Source organism: Rhipicephalus sanguineus, chromosome 7 (genome assembly GCF_013339695.2).
Source record: "Rhipicephalus sanguineus isolate Rsan-2018 chromosome 7, BIME_Rsan_1.4, whole genome shotgun sequence".
In the NCBI taxonomy this organism is placed as follows: Eukaryota; Metazoa; Arthropoda; class Arachnida; order Ixodida; family Ixodidae; genus Rhipicephalus; species Rhipicephalus sanguineus.
In genome coordinates, this window is record NC_051182.1 from 132285306 (window position 1) to 132310071 (window position 24766).

General features: G+C 47.8%; 1 protein-coding gene across 1 annotated transcript; it reads right to left on the bottom strand.

Moving 5' to 3' along the window:
* Nucleotides 1-11265: 11265 nt before the first annotated feature.
* Nucleotides 11266-24436, bottom strand: LOC119399968 (hydroxyacylglutathione hydrolase, mitochondrial). The gene is made up of 3 exons (XM_037666871.2): nt 24251-24436; nt 22046-22469; nt 11266-11733 (listed from the first exon to the last, which is right to left on the bottom strand). Exons 1-3 carry the CDS (start codon nt 24320-24322, stop codon nt 11351-11353), a joined length of 879 nt encoding a protein of 292 aa, XP_037522799.1. The 5' UTR covers nt 24323-24436; the 3' UTR covers nt 11266-11350.
* Between the last annotated feature and the right edge of the window lie 330 nt (nt 24437-24766).

Genomic DNA, 24766 nt, shown 5'->3' on the forward strand with positions numbered 1-24766 from the left:
AATCTGAGCGGAAATCAGTACAGCTGTTTAACTGGAAGAGGCGCTTACTATACCGGCCCTGTTAATTATACGACACCTTGTTAATTATACGACACGTGCATTCCTTCAGAACAAGTCACGTAAGACTTCTTCTGAACTAAACTTAATTGTTTAAATTTAATTAATTTTAATTTCCTTGATTACTTTAATTTTTTTTCGCCCACGTTTTCACAGCGGCAATGGTCGAGATTTTAAATATTGGATGCAGAAAAGTAAATAAATTATGAGATCGTAAAGAAAATGAATTTGTACTTCACACTGGGATGTTCCGCCACGGTGGTCTAGCGGTTAATTACGGTGCCCGACTGCTGACCCGAAGGTATCGGGATCGACTCCCGGCCGCGGTGGCCGCATTTCGATGGAGGCGAAAATGCTTGAGGCCCGTGTACCTAAGATTTAGGTGCACGTTAAAGAACTCCAGGCGGTCGAAATTTCCGGAGCCTTCCACTACGGCGACCCTCGTAATCATATCGTGGTTTTGGAACGTAAAACCCCGGCAATTATTATAGAACACCGGGATGTTGGACCACAACGGGGTTCTGCAGGGGGCGAAATTCGGCCACGCTGGCGTGGCGTCCTACAGACCCACCACCCAAGAGTCGACAAACACGTTCCCATACACGATAACAAGACGTGATAACGGGAGGGGATTTTGACAGTGTCCAGATGGCCACTTCCCGGGCACAATGATATCGCGAAGTCTCAAAGAACCTCGACTCGCGTATGCTTACGAAATTTATGCTGCTGAAAGTGTCGTGTACGCACTTGAGTCCATATCGCGCCTCGTTATCGAAGCGATATCGTTATCGAGAGAAGGCGTGCACGTCCGTCGTTCCGAACAACGCAGGGAAAGGCGGAAATGAAACGCCGTTCTCGGTTGAGTAAAACGACCTTCGCAAATATAGCACCGTTGTCTGTGAAAGTATAATCCAACACTTGAGATAACGAAAAATGAAGAGAAAATAAAAAAGAAATCCACAGCATATCCACGGGGTGAATGATGATGAGTGGGGCGAAGCTCCGGAGGGAATCATCGGTAAACCGTGAATACTCCGAGCAAAAGTGAAAGCGCGCCAACAGCGAGCGGATTTTATTACAACGGTCCCACTAGCGTACGTCGCCGCACTAAATCAAACGATTGCGTTTCACCAATGACACGCGCCATATGAGAATCTTCCGTGAATTCTGCCCAGTACATCATCAACGACGTGAGATCGGGCGCGTTTATACTAAAGGGTCGATGAAAGCCATGGCGACTTGCAGCTCACTTTAATTTTACATGTACGCTGTGAATTTTTATTCTTTAATCACGCACAGGAGAAATCTCACACTGGCACTACTTTGGAGGTCAAAATACAGTGCCTATATATACGGGGTGGTCAGTAAACGATTGTGCAGCGCGAGCAGTCAGTTTTTTCAATCAAGAAACTCGCTAGCAGACGCTGCCTGCGTCGGCCTCGCGAGGCGAGAGAGAGAGAGAGAGAGAGGGGGGGGGGGGGACTAGAGCACGAATCTGCAATGCAGCGAGCGCCTCCGCGCCATGTAGGGATTTTTCTGAGAACTAGAGGTGGCTACGACAGCGCCATCTAGTGTACACTCGAACTAGAGGTGGCTACCTACTACTACATACTACAGAGGAGGGACAGACCCACACCCAAAGGAGCTTCGCCCCTAAAATTCTGGAGGCGACCCTATACACCAGAGCACGCCTGTCTCGCACCCAGGCTGCTGGCGAGCCGAGCGGATACTCTCGCACCCAGACGCCCGGCTGACCGGGGCTGCCAAGGCGCGCGCGGGTTGCACCAAGTAAACAGGGCAAGCTGCAGCTCTGAGGCTTTAAAATGCGAAAAAGTACCCGTTCACGCCGATTCAGCGCATAAGAGCTCGTCTGGGCACTACTGCGTCGTCTTTGGATGCCAAAACAAGCAGCGCAACAAGAGGATATTAGCGTTGTCGGCGACGATTACGACGCGCCACGGAAATAGTGCCGGTGTGGTGTTTTCAGCTTCGCCGCGAGTGGATAACTGTGATTCAAGCAAAAAAAATCACAGCATATCCACGGGGTGAATGATGATGAGTGGGGCGAAGCTACGGAGGGAATCATCTGTAAACCGTGAAACTCTTCCGTGAAATGCGCCCAGTACATAATATAAAGAGCGTGAAACATCGTGTATATATTAAACATCAAACTTTTATTGTACTGCTGGTTTACGTGGTCCCTTCATTATCACTTGTGATCGGTGAAATGCAAGGAAGAAGTCCGCTCCCGAGCGAAAGAGCGCCAAGAGCGACCGCATTCCCCGCTCGCCCTGTGCGAATTAAAGGCAAGGCTAGAGGGAAGACAGGACGCACGTTCCACGACGCGAGGTCGGTAGCATGCCCAACGAAAGCCAACGGAACGCGATCGTGCAAGTGCTCCGGCTTCGCATCGCCTCATGGTTCCATTTAGCGTCCCAAAACCAAACATATTGCTCAAAGTGTGCCTTGCGTTTTTCGTAGAAATAATTTCTTTATCATGTACATTAAGACGAAAAGTTGAAAGCTCACTAGAGTGTATCGCCCGCAAAGTATGTCTTTTAGTGTGATTTAACTCTCGTACGGCAGGGTTCTCGCGCCGTTGCCGGTCCACCTCGCCCGTTGACGATCGGGCGAGGTGGCTAAATACAACTACTACTACTACACTTTAAGAAAAACATCTGGCGTTCTTTCGTTCTGCTTTTACAAAACATCTGGCGTCTTTCGTTGGTTTATTTCATCAATCAACGGCGTTTTGAACAAAATTTTTATTGTTTAATCACGCACAGGAGAAATCTCACCAGGCACTACCTTGGAGGTAAACAATGGCTGCTAATGGCAATGAGAGACAGAAGTCGGCTTTTAGCTAACACTTACACTTCTACTTCTACTAACGTTTCCTACTGGAACATGCCAATGGCTGCTAATGGGGAATGAGAGACAGAAGAATTCGGCTTTTAGTTAACGCGCACGCTGCGAATTTTTTATTGTTCAACAACGCACAGGAGAAATCTCCCACCGGCACCACCTTGGAGGTCAAAGCGTAATACTTGTTACTCACTACTACGACCACGACGACTACGAGGGACGAACGGGTGCCGCCTTAAGGAGCTTCGCCCCTAAAAACTAGGAGCCGAGTGAAAATGCGCGAGTAAGTACACTAACTGCGTGTATTCTGCAGTGTGATGCCCACATATTTCATCTTGCGAACCTAATTTGCGTGACACGCAGCTGGGTTGAAGGCAGGCGCGAGCTTTGTGTGGGGGTGCACTTCATACCTTTGAGCGTTTCCTTTGACGAAAATCTAGTGCAAGGTTGTGCTTTCAAGCACAAGCAATCAGCATGCTTTGCCACTTTTAACGTAGTATTAAGCTTTAGTGATTTTGATGGCATCCACGCCTTCGAGATTTCGTCTTCAAAAGGTAATAAATGGCACGGTGCTCATCAACAGCTGGCCAGAATTTCGTGCTTTCATTTCAGTGTTTGGTGTCCCCAAATTTATTTGGACACCAGGTATCCAGCTGCACATAATACATATATTGGCACGTAAGTAAACAGTACTCGCGCCTGTGTCCTTTACGTCGCAGGCGTAGCTAACCGGCTTAACTAAGAGTAGCACAGTTTCGCTTGTAAAGCACCATCGTTACAAGAATAAAATAGCTCAGGTAGCTTCCAAAAGGGATCGCTGAACGATACTTCAGGTTATACTCTCTGATAGCACGCCTTTGTGAGCAAGACGCATTATAGTAAGAGCGCCCGTGAAACAAAAATTACGTTCCGCGAAACTACCCGTAAAGCGTACTCTAATTATTACGCGATGCATGCTGAAATGATGAGCTTTCACAAAAATTTGTGCACAACTTGTAATATGGGGCAACAAAACATCGTTTCACTCTTTCGCGAGCTGCACTGCAATTACGATTCACGCGTACTACAGCGAGAACGTTTATTTACAAATGTAACAGCGTACGTATCCGACGAGATTGCTTCCGCAGCCCGCTCAGCACGTACTGTATACATTGTGGACTTGCATGAGCAAGATGTTCTTGATGTTCCAATGAAATCAGCGAAAATGTCCAGGCTAGAAAAGACGCGAAACACGCTCTCCGACGGGCTGAGTTTCGGGAGTTTCACGTTTGCTCTGTGTAGCGTCTGCTGGCGTGGCAGCCCGCGCATGTTGTTTCGTCGCGTGTGCGATAGATGGCGCGACGCGCGATGCAAATATGGCGATGCGCATAGAATTCGCTGTGTTCTGGTCTATAGTCCTTGACTTATCTGGTTGTGGCGCACGCACGTCGGTGTTGGTGTGCCCTGGTGTATTCCTCTGGTTAAGCTTGTGCCTCGCGCGCTGCCGAAGCGAATCGCAGAGGTCACGTAGAAGAAGGCGCGTGGTTGAGATCCTCTCCGCCAGGTGCCGCGACGGTCCCTGCTGCGCACAAGAAATCCGTCTGCTCTTCCTATGAACTCATTCGATTCATTTTCATTGATTATCCTGACAGTTAAGCGGCCTTTAGCTTAGGTAAACTTATGCTCCGATGTCATATGTATGCCCTACAACTATTAAATTGAACCAGAAGCATATCGATATCAGTTTTATTTTTACAAGACTTTTTCTGAATATTCGGAAAACTGGAAGTAAGTGCTCGACCGGAAGTGCGTGGAAGAGAAACAAGACAGTCACTCCTTGCTGGTGCCGCTTTCGTTATGCCGTCTTCGCGCTGTTTTCAAGCTCACTAAAAAAAGCGCAGCGCAAAAGAAACGACCGCAGGACGAGAACAAAGGACTGGCGCTACTGTAACGTAGCGTCATTATGAGGACGCGACGTAGCGTGAAAAAACGTGACGTAGCGTCAAGAGGCGAAGACGAGGCTGACGCTACGTCACAGGATAGCGCCAGTGCTGTGTTTCCGTCTCTCTCTCTCGTTTCTCTTGCGTTACGGTATTTTTTTTGTTAAGTCACGAACCAAGTTGCCTGTAAGGACCGAGTGGTGGTTCGTCACGTTTGCGAGTGCGTGGCTCAACGGAACAGGCGACAAGAGAATACGCACGAATGAGTTTGGATCAACATTTATAGGGACAAGGTATGCTAGGGACGATCACGGAGAACAAGCACAGAGATAAACACACATAAATTAATATGAACGTCCTAACCGCGGAATGTCCGATCGAGGGTACAGAAAAAACATCTCACGACTTGTAGATGTTGGAGGGTCAGTCCACATGCGGCGACGAGTGTCGTTGAACGCAAGCCCAGGCACGCAGGTGACACGTCCCGTGTGCTTCACAGCAGGAAGACAAGGCCTCCGTAAGGCCTCCCGTTTGATCACGGCCTTGCGCCGTCCCAGGTGGCGACGGTGTTCAGGAACTCGTGACGCCTGCCCGCCGACACAGCAGGAGCCGCGCCCTGTACTGGCAGCCTCAGGCAGGTAACTCGGCTCCCCAGGTCTCACCGAGAACAGGAGGAGCTCCCCGGACAGCGCCCTGGTCCGGCACGTCCTCGCTGGAGACACCGCCAACGCCCGAAACACCAGGCAAGCACCAGTCCTCGCTGAGCACGGCCACGACTTCTCGGACAGCGCCCTGGTCCGGCGTGTCCTTCGGCTTGCTCCGCTCAGCCCTCCGCGCGTTCCACATGCGCCTCTCTTCTTTTTCCTCTTCTTTTCTTGTTTCTCCTTTTTTTCTCGTGCCGCCGCCGCGCGTGCCACCTGCCCCTGGCTCGCCTTCATGTCGCCGTCGTCCTCGTTCTCACAAGTCCGCACAAACATCTCAAAATTACACCAAAAATTCACCAAATTCACTTGAAGGTTTCCAAACACACAAATGTCCCTTACAAATTTCGTCCATTCATTACATTGCCCAACAAAACGCTCTACGAAGCCATATCTGTCCTATAGTTAAAAAAAAAAAAGGAAACCAACCTCCTAGAGCACAGCTCTTAGGATTAGGAGCCCGTTCCTGCGTTGAGCGGAATCGCCGTTGGCGTCGGCGTAATCGATAGAGCGACCAACTGTATTTTGTACCGGCACAGGAATGAACAAACGCGTTTAATGGTTGGGGCCTGGCATATCGATAATAGTGGTAGCGCATGCGTGAGCCAACCATCGATTAACCTGCATAAAGAAGTAATCAGGTGTCTGAATAGTTATCTCTCACGTATACATAGACCACCACGCGTGCCGGATTGATAGGTTCGCCTATTGCTTGGGCATGCGCAGATAAGTTTTCGTGCCTTCTTTCTTTTCCGCCGCTGTGCGCCTTTGCAGTTGTGAGTCGGCGTTCGTGGTGTCTTGACTTCTCTGTTATGCCCTTGTTTGTCGAATGAGAGTGTCGAATGAGAATCGAATCGAAGGGCAGCTGTTTCTGCGGGAAAGTTGCAGGCCGTCACAATTCACGACATACCTTTTTTTTTTTTTTTAGACATGACAAAAGTCGCACGTAATCTCAGATATTTATCGTCGAATTTCAAGGCCGATATCAAAAGTGGCCGCGCCGGGCGCGCAGGAAACGCCATGGACAGCTCCGTGAAGGGCTGCCTGCAGCGTTTTAAGTGCCTTGCTTTTTATTTTCGCCACGCGACCGTATGCAGTGAGGCCCCCATGACGCAGCGAGGCACACCATACTACACCAGAGGTCAAAATGCCTCCATCTTTACCTCCACCCGTTGACACGTTGCTTATCGCAGCGTCCAGCTGACGTCCACCACAAGCCCCTTTCCCCAAACCACCTTACCCCAGTCAGGTGATGGTTAACAAGAAAATTCCGGAGTCGTCTGCAAGTCGGCAACGCTCGTGTCGAGCCAGATATGCAAAACAGGAGAGCTCATTCAAAAAACGTCCAGGTAAGCCCACTTACCCCACGCGTGTGACATGCACAAGCTGACGCCCGCCCGATATCAGGTATGCATTTGTGCATTGACATTATTGAGGTCGCATTCTATACACTGGCAGCCCGGTGAAAGGCTCGAGCTTTATCTCGACCCGCTTATCTCTAGAAGGCACGGAGGAAGCTGCGAATCGCGCGACGAAAAAGGCGTAGGTTGTTTTTCTTTTGTGTCGTTTTGAAGTCACGTACGTTAATGATCCCTGTCTATAAGTGTCGGGGTCTGACGTCCCAAAACCACGATATGATTATGAGGGGTGCCGTATTTGAGGGCTCCGGAAATTTCGACCATCTGGGGCTCTTTAACGTGCACCTAAATACCTAGGTCGGCCAAAAATGTGGAGCTCACTCAGACTCACTCAGATATATTTTGCCCTTAGAACTGACTCGGACTCAGACTCACCAAATTATCCTCAACCGGACTCACTCGGACTCAGACTCACTAAAAGTTTTCTCAACCGCACTCACTCGGACTCAAGCTCACCGAAATATTGCTCGCCCGCAATCACTCAAGACTCAGATCACGGCTCGATCTGAGTGTGAGTCTGAGTGAGTCGACTCATGAGTTTGCCTACCTATGCGTAAATATAAGTACACGGGCCTCAAGCGTTTTCGCCTCCATCGAAAATGCAGTCGCCGCGGCCGGGATTCGATCCCGCGAATGATCCGTGTCAGTACTTGAAAAATAGAGGTCCGCCTCGATCATAGGCGTGCGCAGTGTTTCCCATTGAGGGAGTGGGGGGGGGGGGGAGTTTTCAAAGTTTCATCGTAGTGCCCCCCTCCCCTTCTACAACGCCCCCCCCCCCTGGTCGAGTCCAAGTGATAACATGCTTCTTAATACACGAAAAAAAACGCCAGGCCTGCGCGGAAAGCGCAGCACAGTCACAGCGAAAGCTGGAAGAGCGGCTTTTCTAGAGCCCGTTATAAACTCTCCTGTGGCTACTAATACAGGTATATTAGCAACGTACCCACTACGCCACAAACGTAATTTTTGGGAAGTTGGGAAGCACCCAGCACGACATTATTCGTTGTTCTGCGGAGAAGCGAGGTACCATATGTAAGCGATTATGTGCAGTTTGTTGATGCGGCGGTTGATGACGATGAATAATTATGGTTGCGCCCTTTGTAATGGGTTGGAAGCTTTAAACGACCCACTAGTTACGTAATGCATATTGTGTGACGCCCGGTCGTTATTTAACTGTCCCGCCACGCTTTATAACACACTTTAACCGGAGAAACGTAGAGCGAGCGAGAGAGAAATTGACTTTATTGAGACCCTGAGGAAAAACATCATGGGAGCCTTATAGGCTTCCTTGGCAACCAACAGAAGTGCACTTGCGAGGAACCCACTACGCTATAAATCTTTGTAATTTTTTAGAAGTAGGGCAGTAGGCACTGTGCCATTTTTCGTCATTCTACAGACAGCCGTGGTACCTGCTAAACGCATGTAAGGCATTATGCGCACTTTGTTGATGATGTGCGTGATGACGATGAAGAATTATGGCAGAGCTCTTTGTAATGGGTTGGAAGCATTCAACAACCTACTCGTTGCGCAATTCGCATTGTGTGACGCCTGGTTACAGAATTCGCGTTGTGCGACGCTTGGTGCTTATAGTACTCTTTTACCACGCTATATTGCATATGCTAATGTGGTTCCTTCCCGACATGAAGCCTGTATAGGACCTTTTTGCAAAGCAGTTTCAAGCACCGGCATGGCTCAGAGGTTGAATACTGGGTTCCCACGCAGAGGGCCCAGGTTCGAACCTCGTTCCATCCTGGAATTTTTTTCTTATTTAGTTTTTTTTCTTATTTCGAGCGATACTGGTTACGGACACCGGCGGCGGCGGCGGCGGCGGCGGCGGCAGCGGCGGCGGCGGCGGCGGCGGCGGCGGACAACTACGGCACCAAAAACGGCCGGTGAAATGATCTCATAACAGCTTTCGCTGTAAAAACAATTAAGCGATGACGTGTTTGTCACTATGGCCTGCCTTTGGTCCCCGGATTTCTTGAAGTAAAGATGGGAAGACTCGGCCGCCACTATCGCCGAAAACTCGTGTGGGCGTGGCCGTAATCCTGCAATGACGGGACAGGTCCAACTATGGGGCAGACACTGCGCCGCACCCCACCCTCGCTCGCACCCACGCACACACTTTATGGCCTCGATGGTGGTACAGTGGTTACGGTGCTCAGCTGTTGACCCGAAAGTAGCGGGTTCGGTCCCGGCCGCGGCGGTGGCATCTCGAAGGAGGCGAAATGCTATAGAGGCCCGTGTGCTGTGCGATGTCAGTGCACGTTTAAGAACACGAGACCGTCGAAGTTCCCGGAGCCCTCCACCACGGCGTGCCTCATAATCACATCGTGGTTTTGGCACTTAAAACCCCAGATATTATGCACATGGAAATGGCGAGTCCTAGAAGGAGGCGGAATTAATATACGGAAAGGCGGGGAAGTAAGCTTGCTCTCCTGACTACCATGTCCTGGGGGAATAAAATCGGAAAAAGGCATTACAAAAAAAAAAAAAAGAAAGAGGAGGAAAAAGGAAAAAAAAGTCTAAGGAGCTCACTCCGTTGCTTAAAGTTTGTCGCATGCCCTGTGGGGCTGCGCCTCTGCCGGTCCCCCTTTCACCCAAGAGGAAATGACGTAGGTCCAGAACCAGACCTCTCAAATCCTGGCAGAAGGCCATGCGCCCGGGCCGTCAGTGTCAGGAGGGCCGTCAAAAGCCACACTTTTTTTGTGCGTTCTGCTTAACTGCTTGATTAGGCAAGATTAATTAATCCGCTTTAGAAGACACGAAGCTGGGCGAAAAATTCCGATGATAAAGTTTTAGATCGGTTAGCAAAATGTCCCATTAGACAGTTTCTAATTCTCTATATATCAAGTATTCGTGTTTTTTTCTGTTGATTACAGACACCCGCGATATACTTAGAACTTTTTGTAAGGCTAGTACAGAGGAACACGAGTATCGACCCACGTCACGTGACGTGTCGGCAGGAGCCATGGATTGGCTCATTCGGGCACGGAGACGCCGCGAGTGAAACCTATATTAATTAGAGCCAACTTAGCTAAGTAATCGACGTTTGTGAAAAAACGAGGCGCGTAAAAACGTGTTCGGGCTTTTTTAAAAATACTGCGAGTACAAATATCGACAAGTAATTACGTCTCGCGGCGGGTCGAAACTGGTCTTCCTCCTTGCGCAAGGCCAACAAGACATGTTGACTGAAGACGTTATACGCATAGTGGTTGATCAATAGACGCTTATGAGAAAAACTACCGGGTAATAGCTACATATTTGGATTATCTTACATATAACACACGTTCCAAAATGGCGATCAACGAGGACCGAAAATTCAAAACCGGTCAAGAGTGGGGAAGGAAGTGGTCTTTCTGATTGAGCAGGAGGGACTTGTAAAGGCTAGTTCCACCTTCTCTGAAAGTGGTATAATGAGAGCCGAGTAAGAGGTGTACATGCAAAAAAAATTTTTTTTTTCACGCATATCCATGAAGTGAATGATGATGCGTAGGCGAAGCACCGGGGATCACTCGGGTAACCGTGAATCCTCCGTACAATGCCCACTCGAGCACGCAAATGCGTGACAAACACGTGTTTACAGTATATACAATGTTGTTTTATTGATGTCATAAGGCGTATATGGTGTTGCGGTGCGGACTTCCGTTTCCCCTTCATTAGGACCACCTTGTGAACGGTGAAATGAAGAGCCAGGGGTTTTTGAACGGGATGCAATCTGAAGTTAGCGAGGACGAGGTCTATACACGTCTCCCTGGTTGTTGTTGGATGTTTATGGTCATATGAAATGCATCTGAGAGCATAACGCGCCCCTAGCGGTCTCCATTCAAACCAGAGCACGCGCCGAGAGGTAGCGCTGCTACCGCAGCGCCCCTAGCGGACCCCGTGTAAACCAGAGCTACGCAAGACGCGGGGTATACAAGGCTCGGGCCTAAGGTGCTTCACCCTTAAAAAAGCGAGACGGGCAGACGCGCTACATTTGGGCATGTCTATAACGCGAGCACAGGTGGCAATCGACGAGCATCGACACAAGGCTCAAGCGGCGCGCCGGAAATGGTCTTTCCCCTTGCGCAAGACAAACAAGATACGAAGGATACGGTTTACGAGAAAAATAAACTGGTAATATCTGCATATTTCGGCTGTCTTATAATGGCACCTAACAAATGGCGATCAACGAGGATTGAGAATCTAAAACCCTTGAAGGGTTCGACCGGAAGTTGTATTTCTCATTGGCCATGAAGGCCTCGTAGAGACTATATCTCCCCATGTCTAAAAGTGGTATATTGAGAGTCGAGTAACAGACGTTCGTGAAAAGAACCGAGACGGGCAGAAGCTGTATATTTGGGGCATGTCTATAAAGCGAGTACAGATCGACGACGACCGAAAACTAGGATCAAGCCTTGGGCCGGAAGTGGTCCTTCTCCTTGCGCAGGAAGGCCATGGTGGAGACCGGATCGTCCAGCTTGGCGTGCTTGTGGACCGAGGCCTCCCCAACGCGCATGAAAGGGTTGAAGCTCCGCTCCTCGGCGATGGTCGACGGTACCGTGGGCTCCTTCTTGGCGCGCTTCTCCCGTGCCCACGACAGCTTGGACTTGATCGACTCGTTGTCCGGCTCGACGGTCGAGGCGTACAGCAGGTTGTTGACCGTGTACTCGTGGCCGCAGTAGACGCGAGTGTCGTCCGGCAGCTTGGCGAGCCGCTCGACCAGCGCCTTGTACATCTGGTCCGCAGTGCCCTCGAAGAACTTGCCGCAGCCGGCGATGAACAGCGTGTCGCCTGTGGGCAAGGACATGCGCGTCCATCCGTCAGAAAATAATCCGATCACAGGTCATTATTTTACAGCGAAGGTGTATACGGCTAGGTTCTGGCAGATCGCGTCCGCGAACAAAAGACGCGTAGAACAAGTTTTCGGCGAGCCGATTAACTAGATTAACCCAGCGTTCTTGCGTAGAAAAAATGGACATGTGGCGTAAAGGTAAACAAAAAGGCGGACGATTTCGCCGACGTGGCAGATACAAGTAAACGATTTCGCCCCAACGACAAGACCACCTGCATAAAAAACGAACGTCATGCCGTTTTTGTACTTTCGGAAAACGGGGTTTCTCATGTACTATATACAGGATTTCATTTTAAGACCGTTATCCGCCGTTGACGAGATAATATAAGTCATGCGCAAGAGAAACACCGGGATCTTTGAGCGTACGTCTCTTTATTCACTCAATACAGTAGTAAAATAATGATGACATATGAATTCACTATAGCAATGTTCGCTATATCAGACCCACGATAATCACAGCTTCGCTGGCTTCAATCTAACGATAGTGGTAAGGCTCCGGCGCTATTTTTTGAGGAGCACTCTGCAATCTTTTCATGATAGAAGGAAAGGGCTGCGGCACAGCGGTGAATCGGCGTTCATCAGTAAACAAGACAACATGTTCCGACGGCAATGGTTCGAACTCCAGACCTATGAAGTGCCGAAACTATGGCATAATCCCTACGTCGCAGGCACATACATGCCTCATCAGGCGGAATATAACATCTTTAAGAATGTCCCGCGTGCAATCAGGACGCGTTCACACGCTTGAAGCGTTTTCGCAACGGTGACCGTTAGTCGCCGGTGCGTGCGTGGATAAAGTAGGGGAGCACGTTTGTATGACCCCACCTCCAGGGTTGCCGGGTCGAAAAGACAAAAAATAGCCAATAAATCGGAAAAACTAGCCAGAAAGTAGCCAACTCGAGCCAAGGGCACTAAAAGTAGCCAAAAGTAGCCACACGTGCGTGAAAACGACTGCGACCTTGTTATCAAATGACTAAATTCAGTAGCCTTTTGGTGGAAACGTAAAGAAGTACACCAGAAACCCTTCAAAATCCTAATTTCTGAGAATAAAGCATAAATTGTTGACTTTAGCAATCATTTCGTGCCGGATGATGAAGTTTCTTACGCTGTTGCAGAAATGACGTCCTCTTCGCGCGCCTTGCGTGACTTTTCTTGAAAGGGCTACAAGTACCACCGACAATACAAATTAGTGCTGCAAGTATGCACAAAGTCAGTTTCCGTGATTGAAGCATAAATTGTACTCACTTCGGCAATCGTTTCTCGCGTGATGACGAAGTTCGAGTAATTAATATTCTCGAGTCGCAGTCCGCCCCTAATTCTTAGAAACGACACAAGCAGTTCGTCAGATATCCGATTTCTAATGTCGACAAGTGCATAGCACCTTGGATGCGGAGCGCTTTCGATTGTCCTGTTCACTTTCAATTAGTTTAAAGTCGCGTTCAGCAATAGGTGGTCTGCGAAATGAGACGCCATGCAACAGTTTTCTCCCAAGTCCCAGCCACTTATGCATAAGACTTTTCTGTTGTATAACGCGAGCGGCAAATTTAATTTCGGGAGCTTGTAACACGCCTTGATAACCATGTTTTGACACCGCATACTCGAACGCCAGCGGCTGCGACGTCACAAGCTATTGATAATTTGGTTCAAATTAAGGCAACAAGAAACTAGCCAAAAAGTAGCCAAGTAGCCAACACACTTTTTCTGCCGCCACCGGTAGGGTGGCCACCGGCCTAAAAAAGTAGCCAACTTGGCGCAAAGTAGCCAAACCTGGCAACCCTGCCCGCTTCTGGCTTTCGCTTTGTCGTTGGAACGCTCACATGGACGCGAATAAACATGTTTTTATCGCTTGGAATCTTCTGACAGCGCGCACCAAAAACAGGGGCGAAACAGACATAGACAAAGCTGTAAGCGCTTACGTCTTTATCTTCATGTGTCCGTTTCGTCCTTGTGTTTTGTTGCGCGCTGGCACAGCTATCATGAACCAACCAGCCCACGAATACGTGTTAAGTTCATATTGTTATTGTAAGCATCCGCGCAATCATCATCATCACTCACGGATTAAACGCACAGAAAAGTCCAACGAAGTGGACGGGGACGCGCCTTCTGTCGTAGCTCAATTGGCAGGGCATCAGACGCGTGATTCGAAAGTTGTGGGTTCGGATCCCACGGACGGAAAGGGTGATTTTTTGCGTCCGCTTTTATTTCGTTTCAAATTACGTCATAATTACTGCATTATATAGTTAAAGACAACAACTGATGTCCCCTGTGCTTACCTTAGCCTAACCGTCTGTTCGATACATTTCACTGTGGCAAATGCAGAGGTCTTGAGGCGTGCAGGCCCACCGGCCCATGGCCCTCGCCGATCGATGGAGAGCGGCGCGCGGGAGAGAAGAACAAACCGACACTGCGCATGTTCGTTGCTATGGCGACGCATGCGCGAGGAGGAAGAGGAGAAAAGTGACGTTCACTGAGCTTCAAGGCCAAACGCACGCACAAAGTCGTTTTCTGGGTTTGAACGGGGAGGAGTAGAGCTATCACTGTAGAATTGCGATGAACCAAGGACGAAGGGACGCGCAAAAAATGAGATCATAACACGAGACGGTGTGTCCCTCCATGTATTTTGTTGTGGAAAACGAGCTGGCGCAGAAAACACGTACAACCAGAGGTAACACGAGTAACACGAGAAAGAGGAATCCGCTTTAGGTGTATGCGCCTATACATAGCATCATTCAATAACACAAACATCTCCCCCCTCTTCCTCACTAAACTAGCTATGATTTCCTTCTGACATCGTTGGTGTGTTTCGCGACGGTCGATTTCACATTGTATGCTTCTGAGCTACCCAATTAAACCTCCTTGGAGCTACCGGATATGCCGTTGCGAAGAAGGAGGTTTAAATTAACTACTTATTTTAAAGATATCATAAAAAGACAAAAAAACAACCCGGGTTACTTGTAGAACTGTTTCATAATTTGAGCTGTTAACTGGAGATGCTGCTAACGAAATACCAAAGAGGAAATTAGGTTTGTAAAAGTGTATAAAATGACCAGACCTAGTTCTTGAGATGAATGACAAGTTTCGCGATGACGATGACACTTACGAGATGAACGTCACAATTTGCCTCTTTTGCACAGATATGCGAAATTTTTTGTGGTTTTCCTGAGTACATAACTCAAGCCAGGCCGGTAGTCAGGGGGGGGGGGGTTGGGGCTAGCCCCCTTCCCTTATATATTTAGGGGGTTGTTTTACCGAAAATAAATAAATAAATAAATAAATAAATAAAAAGGTGTCGATAAAGTTGTTACCAACCAACCAATAAAAAAAGGTGTCACACTTGCCTTCAGAAAATGCCCCCTCCCCTCCGGAAAAAAATTCCTGGCTACGGGACGTTAATAACTGGATCGCTAACAATTACGTTTTAGTTTTTCTGTTTTGTTGATGACCCCACTAGCACTGTATGAGCGTGAGGCTTTACAGCAACTGTACAAAATTGTCACGTCGGGAATTTCAAGAAATAAACGTGCTTTCATGGTTTGGCAATATAGCATTTAATACTTCTGTTCAGGCCAGTTGGCAGGATTTTTCGGGGGGGGGGGGGGGGCACTTGCTGAAAGCCTTGACAATTTAAGAAAACACCTATTTTTCTTAATTATTTTTGGTAAAAACACCTACATGACCAAAATTTCGGGGGGAGGGGGGTAGCACCCCCCCCCCCCCCCCGAAACGGTCTGCTTCAGTTGCACGGGCATTTTCAACTGCCACTGAAGCTAAAGGCAGTGCAACTCAATTGCGGCTGGCATGGCACGTAGAAGCAACCACCATGGACATTTGAACAGCAGTTTTCTCCCTCTGAGAATGGTGCACCCAGGCAAGACGTGCGATCTGATAAGATAGCGACGTCCGTATGTACAGCGAGTTCAAGTGTGCCTTTGTTGCAAATATGTAGCTTGAGTGCTTCAGCGTCGAACAAGCAGTTTGTACAGTGGCAACTGATAACCTAAATACTCGTTAGAATCTGCAGAGAAGACCACTAGGTAAAATTGCACGCATGACATAAAAGGCGCCTCAACACTCCAAAACATGCACATAACTAAGAGAACCAAACATAGGTTTTGCATCGCCTTGGTTATAGAACATGGCTATGACCGACAAAAGAAAACCTAGAAAATTGAACAAAAACAACCTTTGTGATAAGATAACATTCGAACTAAACCCCACATCAGTACTAAATCACTCACTAGGACTAAAATAGAAAACGCACGTGCCCCGACTGGGACCCCCACAATAAGCATATTAATTTACTGAAAACGTGCAGCAGAAAGTACATAGCTAGTTCTTTTTTTCTAACTACCGTAACACCGAATTACCAACAGCCATCATGCGTACGCTCATGGCATACAGGCATTACAATTACGGCAGAAAACTGTAAGGCTTAAATTTCTTTTTCCCCTTGAAGACAGGGCTCGAGCGTCAGCTGCAAGCCATGGCTACCTGGAATGAGGAAGTCACCCACCTCTGGGTGAAGAGCACGCGCACCTGGTCCCTCAATAAAGTTTAATTCTCTCTATAACAAACTCTCGTTCCATCACTGCCCATACGTACGCCCATTAACTAAACAAGACCATAACCAGAAATTACCACCCTGAATACTTAACTCCTTATCAAACAAGAACTAATGCCTTCAAATTTTCTTTCTTTCCTTGTACTATTTATTAATGGAACACTCTACCATTCTCATTGTTAAACACTACAGATGCGACAGATTTAATTTTTGATTTGTTAATTATTTATCTTGATCAAGAATTAACAACTTTTTCAACTGCTAATTTTACAATGGAGATGTGGGTGGTTTTTTTTTCTTCTCTTCTTAAGACTTGTATATCATTCCTCTTTTGTAATTTTAACCCTCTTGCCTAGGCACGAATGGGCCTGCAGCACTTTGTAAATAAATAAATAGCCAAGAAAGAAATTGAAGCCAAGAAATGCATAGGGTGCATTATTTGTAGTCTTTGTTTGAAAAGTAGCAATTATGAAATTAAGGAAATTGAAAGTGGATGAAAAGACAACTTTTCTCGGCATGGTCATCTGTTGGCTCCATATAGTAGTGTCTAACAAAAATGGGCCTGTGGATCTATTCCCCTTCTTTCATTTATAGCACCAGTACTAGTTAGCACCAGAGAAATACTAACACAAGGTTTTTTTGTTTTGTCATTTACAGATGCTTCCAAGACACTATCGCACGAGCACGCATCTTAACTAAAGTGTGCATGGGAAGTGCTGCACACTTCGAAAGTGAAGTGCTGTTCAGCTAATTGCGAGCTGCCTTCTTTGGTATCATCTTCCTACCTCGTTTCTAGCCAAGCTATGATAGAACACAGATGCAGTGACTGCCATCAGCTGTAATGCGCTCAAATTGTAAAGTTCGTTTAAAGTGCAGATTCAGAGTTAAGTGCCGTTGAACACAGTTCAACTGAACAATGGTTCAAAGTGCCAATGGAACAGGGTACTTGAACCCAACCCTATTGCTCTACACACACTGAGCTGCATGTGAAGTTGGGGGCTCACTTCTCACTTTTATTCACTTATTGACTTTCATCTGGGGTTTGTTTTTGTCATTGTGCTGAGGCTAGCTGTTGACTATTCGTGGTGCTGATTTGTGGGGTGTGCTAAAGCTAGATGTCGACTCTCTATGGCATTCACTTGGCAATGTATAAAGGCAAAGCTCAACTCTCACCCACTCAGCAAATCGCATGGTTCACTTGCCTTTGGTTCGGCTGCTTATAGCTACATATTGCTGACTGTACTGCATTCCGAACAACATGAGGACTACAGGTTATTTTATCTTGTCAACGTTGAGTGCACGCTTAGCTCATGTGGACAGCCTACACATGGTTGGCCACGGTGTTGACAAGCACTCGAAGGCAAACATTATCAGAAGGAAGTCGCTACTCTAGGCACACTATGTGACTGCATCGCATAAAGGAAAGTTACGTCACAAGTATCATTTTGTATTCTACGCAGAGCAACAGGTGAGATTTAGGACATTAAAAGAATCCACTGCCCTTAATTACCTCCTTTCCTCATTATTATCTTTGCCTTTTACCGCTGCTTCCTCATGGTATGTGGTAAGCCAGAATAGTATGCACGCTAAGGACAACCATTCTTTATTTCTTATAATAAATACTAAAAAATTTCCTTGTATTCTCAGTGTGCAAAGGTGTAAATGTGTTAGGTATGCCTGTATCTTGTGGAGAAAAAAACAAAGCCCAAGCAACAAGGGCTGGTAATAACCATGCGGAAATAATCATTATCGCTAGTCCCCATCAATAATCCTGCCACTGAATAACAAAACTGTTATTGCCATTCTTCGTCTACGGTGCCATTTTCCACCACAAGGTCAGCTGCAGTACCGACAAGCCCAACTGTTGCATCCTTTCGGTGTGAAAAAATAAATGCCAGGACACCCCTCTCTCACCTACCCACATGAAGTGTATGTGCATGTAGGTGTTTGTGTGCAGCCCCGGCATATGGCACATAAACTCATGAAATCACTCCCAGCTATTACTCTGTCATCAGAATGCTCAATGGATTGCAGACTTGGTATTACTGATATCACTGAATGCAAGCAACTGTGCAACCATCACCACCAGTCACCATATAAATGTAGGATACCCTCCTTGAAAAAAATCTGGAATCTGCACTTGAGAGTGCCTGTACGTTCATTTGAATGTCATTGCAAAAGCATTACCTAATTGATTATGCATATTCGAGTGGGAACAGCACAAACGATGATGAGTAGGAAGTAAGCAGACTCGAGACATACCTAATTAGCACAAAAAAAGAGACAATAGATGAGACTAAAGAGACACAGAGGAAACACAGAACGTAAAGGCACACAGAAGACACTTCATTGAGTGTTGCAACGTGCGTCCTTTTTATGCACCTTTACTCCATCTGCATCCTGTTACCCACCCGCATGAAAATGTGTCCACAGGGAAGGAGAATCGTATATAAAAAAAAATGTATAGCAGCTCCACTGCTATGAACCCTGAGGAAGTGCGTAGCATGGGTAGCCAGCGATTCCCATTCGTACAGTTCCCACTGCTCCATTTAACGAACCGTTGATGACGCCAACGTTTGAAGTAAGCATGTAGGGTTTCCCCGGCACAAGTGGAATCTGGTTAGGGAGATTCGCAAACTCTGTGTGCGGCATGTGCGCTAGTTTTTGCTGCGCTTTATCAACATCCTGCTTGTTGCGGCAGGTGAGATAAGCATCGTCTGCAGCGAGTTCCGACAGGTTGTTTCCCCCTTCAGATGTAGCGCCAGTACCGACACCTGGTGAAGGCTTGCAGCAGAGGCGCAATAAGAGCAATAGACCCTTTCGCTCTTTACAGACACAGGCCCTATAGGCCCTCAAGGGCTTCCTTGTGGTTTTGTCCTCCGACGTAGCGTACTAGCAGTGGCGGGGAAGAAGCCTTGGCGAGAAGCGCACAGACTTTCAACACTTTTCTCTCGGTATTTAGCCAAATGTCTCAAATAATTGTTCTTATAAGCTATACACAAAATTATAAGAGGGACTCTTGAATTTTATGTGCCCTCCTTTTATCCGAAAATGTAAAAAGTGACTTTCCTTACTCTGAGACAACTTCAAAACAGTTCCCGCTTTGGTGTTAGAGAACGATAAATGAAGTGAGGAAGTTTCTTAGGGTACAACACTTCCTGCTACTATCACAATGAAGTTTAATGTTTGATGGAAGCCCGTCTGGTTGGGATGATACATGGTGCGCCTAATGCGCCCAATTGTGGTTTTTACGCGCTCCCCTCTTCACAAGCTATCAGGATTTTTGCATCGTGTCATTTTGCCCCTTGTAGGACACCGTGGCACCCACATCTGGAACCCCTACAACTTAATGGACAATGTGACGTTGTCCTCGATCAAGACGATATTTTAGTGTCCTTTGACATGAACTCGCTTTTTACCAGTGTGCCAGAACTGGCTGTGAATGTGTGCAAGAACGCTCTGGAATAGGATGCAAGTCTAGCGGAAAGGTCACCTGTCGATGTACCGGACCTAGTTCAGCTTTTACAGTTCTGTTTGTCGAGTACGTATTTTACTTTCGAAAAGAAGTTGTACAAACAGGTCCACGGAACGTCTATTGGTGGTTCGATATCGATGACCACTGCTAATTTAACGATGGAAGCGACTGAAAGTAGAGCCATCTCCTCGTTCAGCCCTGTTCCAAACGTGTTCTACCGCTATGTGGACGACATTTTTTGCATAATACACCGAGAAGCGGTTCAGGCGTTCATTTCACACCTGAACAGCATGAAAGCAGCGATTCAATTCATGGTGGAGGAAGAATTCGAAGGCAAGCTGCCATTCCTTGATATGCTGATTTAAAGGAAAGGGCCCACTTTGATGTTTGGCGTGTTCAGGAAGACGACCTACACAGGGCATTACTTGCATTTTGATAGCATGCAACCTGCTTCTCACAAAAGGGCAGTGGTTTCTACGCTTCTACGTCGTGCGCAGAAAATCTGCACAAGACAAGACTACACAGCCGACATACACTTGGTGCAGTGGGAATTGTCAGCCTGTGGCTGTCCGAATTCCTTCTTGAACGCTGTCGAACGACAAATGGCACGTCTGCAATTGCCCTGTGCTGCCTCCGGTAAAAAGCACGCGGCGATACGGTATATCCCTTTCATAAGTGAAGCCCTAAGCCGTGTTCTGCGTTCCTACAACGTCCAAGTGGCTCATGTTCCAGGCCAGAAACTGCGACAATCACTCTTAAATGTGAAGGACAGACTACCCAACGTGAAGTTCCGTGGTGTGATGTACACTGGCCCATGTGCAGATTGTGACGACGTATATATTGGTGAAACTGGTGACTTTGAACAGCATCTCAGGCAGCACAATTATGACGTGAAGAAAGGAAATGTGAAATCCAGTGCTTTGGCTGAGCATGCTTCAGGTGGACACGCAATTGACTGGGGGAGGGCACATGTTCTCGCCAGAGAAAAAGGACTGTCATGGCGTCTTCATCTTGAGTCGCTCGTGATAGAGACCACACCACGCACTCTCAACACTAGCGATGGTAATCTGCTGTCAGCGTATGCGCGCTGCCTGCGTGATATATTCAAGCGTACATAAGGCGAAGTGCTTGACACATTTTTTAGTTTCACTTGTGAACAAGGCTCGCGTGTGGGAGCCGAAATGTCTTTTTCTCTGTGTTTTAATTTTCACTTTGGTCGGCGCAGTGCCTCAGGGTTTTTTACCTTCACCTACTATCACAATCTTGAAACTGTCTACAGGTGGAGCGCCAGCGCATTGTATTCTTTACCATTTATCAGCTGATGTGAGCAGCAGAGAGAAAGTCATAGCAGACGACAAAACGGGTGTTCCACCTATCATGTTGATCATGTTTTTGCCACGAGCATGTCACGGGCTCCCCTGTTCCCCTTAAGAGTGGCCATGCCTGTACATGCTGATGTATAAGCTTACACTTGGCCTGCCTAGAAAACGTGCAAAAAACGAGGCAACACGAGGTGGTGCACACATTTACACTGGAGCGTGTAAGCTTTTCCATTATGCTTCACATCAGATAAGACGCGATAGATGCACGCTTTATCACACCAGGAGGGTTACAGATATATGAGGACAGATATGCAACCACATCTCCATGACAACTACAAGCAAAGCTCATTGAGTTTGATTCGCCGCGAGCATCCTCTCGAGAAGCGTACCTGGAGAAGAAAAATTGATCTCAAGTGTGTTTGACCCTTCGCCTCCCGTAGATGAGCTTGGCATATCCACACATTTTGAATTGCACATTAACTACCGTTGACCCACTAAGGTCGCCGGTAGTTGCACATGATGCTTCTCTTCGTGACTCACTGAAGCTGACATTTGACATGAAGACTTGTCACGGTCAGGCCTGCCCTGACGAAGACAACTGCGCTTGTTGAAACGTTGACTCCAGCAATATACCTCGTCAGGTTGGTGTTTTAAGCGTAGAGGACAAATAAACTAGGAGAGAACAGTAAGTTGGGCAGTTAGCCCTGGCAAGCGACACTCCACAAAACATCCCGTTCGCTCTTTCCAATGCACTATCAGTGCAACGCGTGACCTCTGAGAGGTCATGTGTTGTGATACCCCTTCTTTTGCTTCAATCGTGCTTCGCTATGCTCGCTCCCAATTTATCCTCCCTTCGTGGTTGTGTAAGAGTGTGCCACTTGACGAACAACTACCTGTGAACACAGCGGGGGCCTGTCCATCGGCAGCCGGCACGAAGTAGCACACGTGACCCGAGGTGTGACAGGGGGTCAGGAGGCACCGGACGGTCAGCTTGCCGACCTTCAGTTCCTGGTTGTCGGTGACGCGCTCCGTGAGACGCGGCACGCGGTCGTCGCCGCCGAACACGCGCAGCTTGGGCGACAGCTCGAGCAACCGCTCGTTGCCGCCCGAGTGGTCCCAGTGGTGGTGCGTGGTGAGCACGGTTGTGAGCTTGACGTCGAGCTTGCTCACCTCGTCGAGAACCTTGGCCGGCTCGACCGGGTCAACCACGGCGCACTCACGGGTCGCGTCGTCCACCAGCAAGTACATGTAGTTGTCCTCGAGCGCATTCAGCACCTTCACCTGCATCGTGCGTAGGCCTGCCGGGCGGGGTGACACCTGAGCAGAGAACAGAGGTGAACACACTTTTTATACTCGGTTACAACTAGGGCTTCGTGTTTTCGGAGTTTATTTTTCTTGAACTTCAGAGGATGTTTTTCGGAGTATATTTCTTGGCAGAAATTCGGCATTTGTTGGAGTTCATTTTTCGTAAATCCCCAATTCTCTGAAATCCTGAGTTCAATTTTGCATTATTCTCAATACTACAATATCTTAGATGAAATGATATTTGAACACGAAAACATTAGAACACACGAAGCGCATTTTAGTTGTCTGGAATGCTTGAACGCACATGCACATACACACACACAAGCACGAATACTTGAATACAGAAACACCTATGTTTGTGTGTATTACAACATTAAAGCTTGTTGTATTAGACGCAAGCATATTTTACGAGGTCTGTATATTCGATTTAGTCTGGCATGCCGCAGTGCTGCCAGGGGACCGTATATCAAGATGTCGTCACACGTTCCCGAGGTCCCTACATACATTGACATCTCTCACTCCATGCACGACAAGCCCTTAGTTAAATGCGAAACAGGTGCAGTCGACAAGACTGGCTTTCTGACCTTTTCATACAGAGCCACATTTAATTGCATCACTCGTTTTAGGTCAGAAACTTCAATGTCCTGGTCAATTTTGTCAGGGACTCTATCGCTGCTTAGCCAAGCAATGTTTTAGATACTAACGACGAGCCCTTATTTCTAAACGTGTGTAGTATTTACATTAGCAGCCAAAAAGTACTGAAGGTGTGAACGGAAACCACCTAGCACGCCTGTTTTTCACAGATGAAGGGGCAGGCGTGCCGCGGTTCTGTGGGCAGAGCTGCTATTTCTTAGGTTGCAACCAAGTATAGTCGGTTACAACCTAATACAAGCTCCGCCCCAGAACTGCGGCGCGCCTGCTCTTTCATCTGCGAAAGTCATACGTGCTTTGTGGCTTCCGTTCACACCTTCCGTACTTTTTGGCTGCTAATGTAAATACTACGCTTACTAAGAATGGACTAGTTTGTCGTCCCTACCTTAAATGTTGCATTTGACTGAGCAGTGGTGCCGGAATCTTTGCCGAAATTTGGTAGAAAAACCAGCGACAATAACGCGTGTCTGTATGGTAAAATCGCCTACCCAAAATACGCCAAACGTGCTTGACGCCATGGAAATGAGCAAATGCGACTGGAGAGGGCACCTATGCAAATTCTCCCTGGGCGGGACAACGACGGCTGTGGGCGGAGCTTACATTGGGTTGCTCTTAGGTTGTAACCGACTGTAGAACACTAGAACGGCGCGCTCCGGACTGCACTGACGATGTTTGCCGATTAGAGCTATTTCGAAGGAGCCCGAATTATAGCCTGCATGGCCGCTAAGGATTAATGTTCAAGTGCGGGCTTTCTCAAGGTACTTGAACGTGCTGAAAGAAACGTGCCGTTGCAGCGTTATAGACAAGTGTGATTTATCTCTCTACAACGGACGCGCCTTCCCAGTCGCGGAGCAGCAACGCCCTACAACCTTCGGCTGTTTACCGGTACTAATCTAATGAGGAAGTGTCTAGTGCGGTGCCAAGACGTAGCGCGCTGAACCAACGACGAAATGGTTAGTAAGTCGCACAGTCGTAGCACAGCACAGAACACCTACAAATTAACCGCCACCTACAACCGACTGGCACCAGGTACTAAACCAACGACGATGTCAGTATCGTATGATTACTAAACTGATTACGCGCGCGATTCCAGTAACGCCAATCAACAAACGAAATAAGGTGAAACGAAGAAACATGCTCACGTAAAGGCGCTGGAAAAGATGCGTACGGCAGGCAGCAACGAGCTTGCTTTTGATGAGGGTGGCAACTGACATGTAGGGAGGAAGAAAACTGAAGAAACAGTAATCACAGTAGTCCAAAAGAGTGCGAGCTAACCGGAGCTAACAAGCCCAGCAAGTGGGCGTGACGTCAGGCCACTACCACTATCCATGGAGTTAGTAGAACCAACGCATCTTGTATTTACGTATGGAGAAGCGAATAACCGTTCCCCCATGGCGAGAGTCAAGCGGAGCTGCGGGCTTGGCAGTTTGCCGAAGATTTATTTTGTCTGTAAACTTCAGTAAAACACTGCCAGCACTGCGACCGCTTACCGTAGGCGCTGGTATGCCGAAGCATGCGCTGTTATGGTTCCTGAAAGCCACAGTTTATGGCCTCAAAGATTCGGTACACCGTAGCGCCCGTAGCGCCTTTACTTGTTGCGGCGGTTGGCGGCAGCAGTCTGACGGCTATATCTCGGAGGCTATAATTTGTCAAAAAAT

Coding starts and splice junctions, on each gene's coding strand:
- LOC119399968 (XM_037666871.2), bottom strand. CDS start 24,322: ATGTCAGTTGCCACCCTCATCAAAAGCAAGCTCGTTGCTGCCTGCCGT. Junction 22,470..24,250: donor ATCTTTTCCAGCGCCTTTAC/GTGAGCATGTTT, acceptor TTCTCTGCTCAG/GTGTCACCCCGCCCGGCAGG. Junction 11,734..22,045: donor GGCCCCCGCTGTGTTCACAG/GTAGTTGTTCGT, acceptor CCTTGCCCACAG/GCGACACGCTGTTCATCGCC.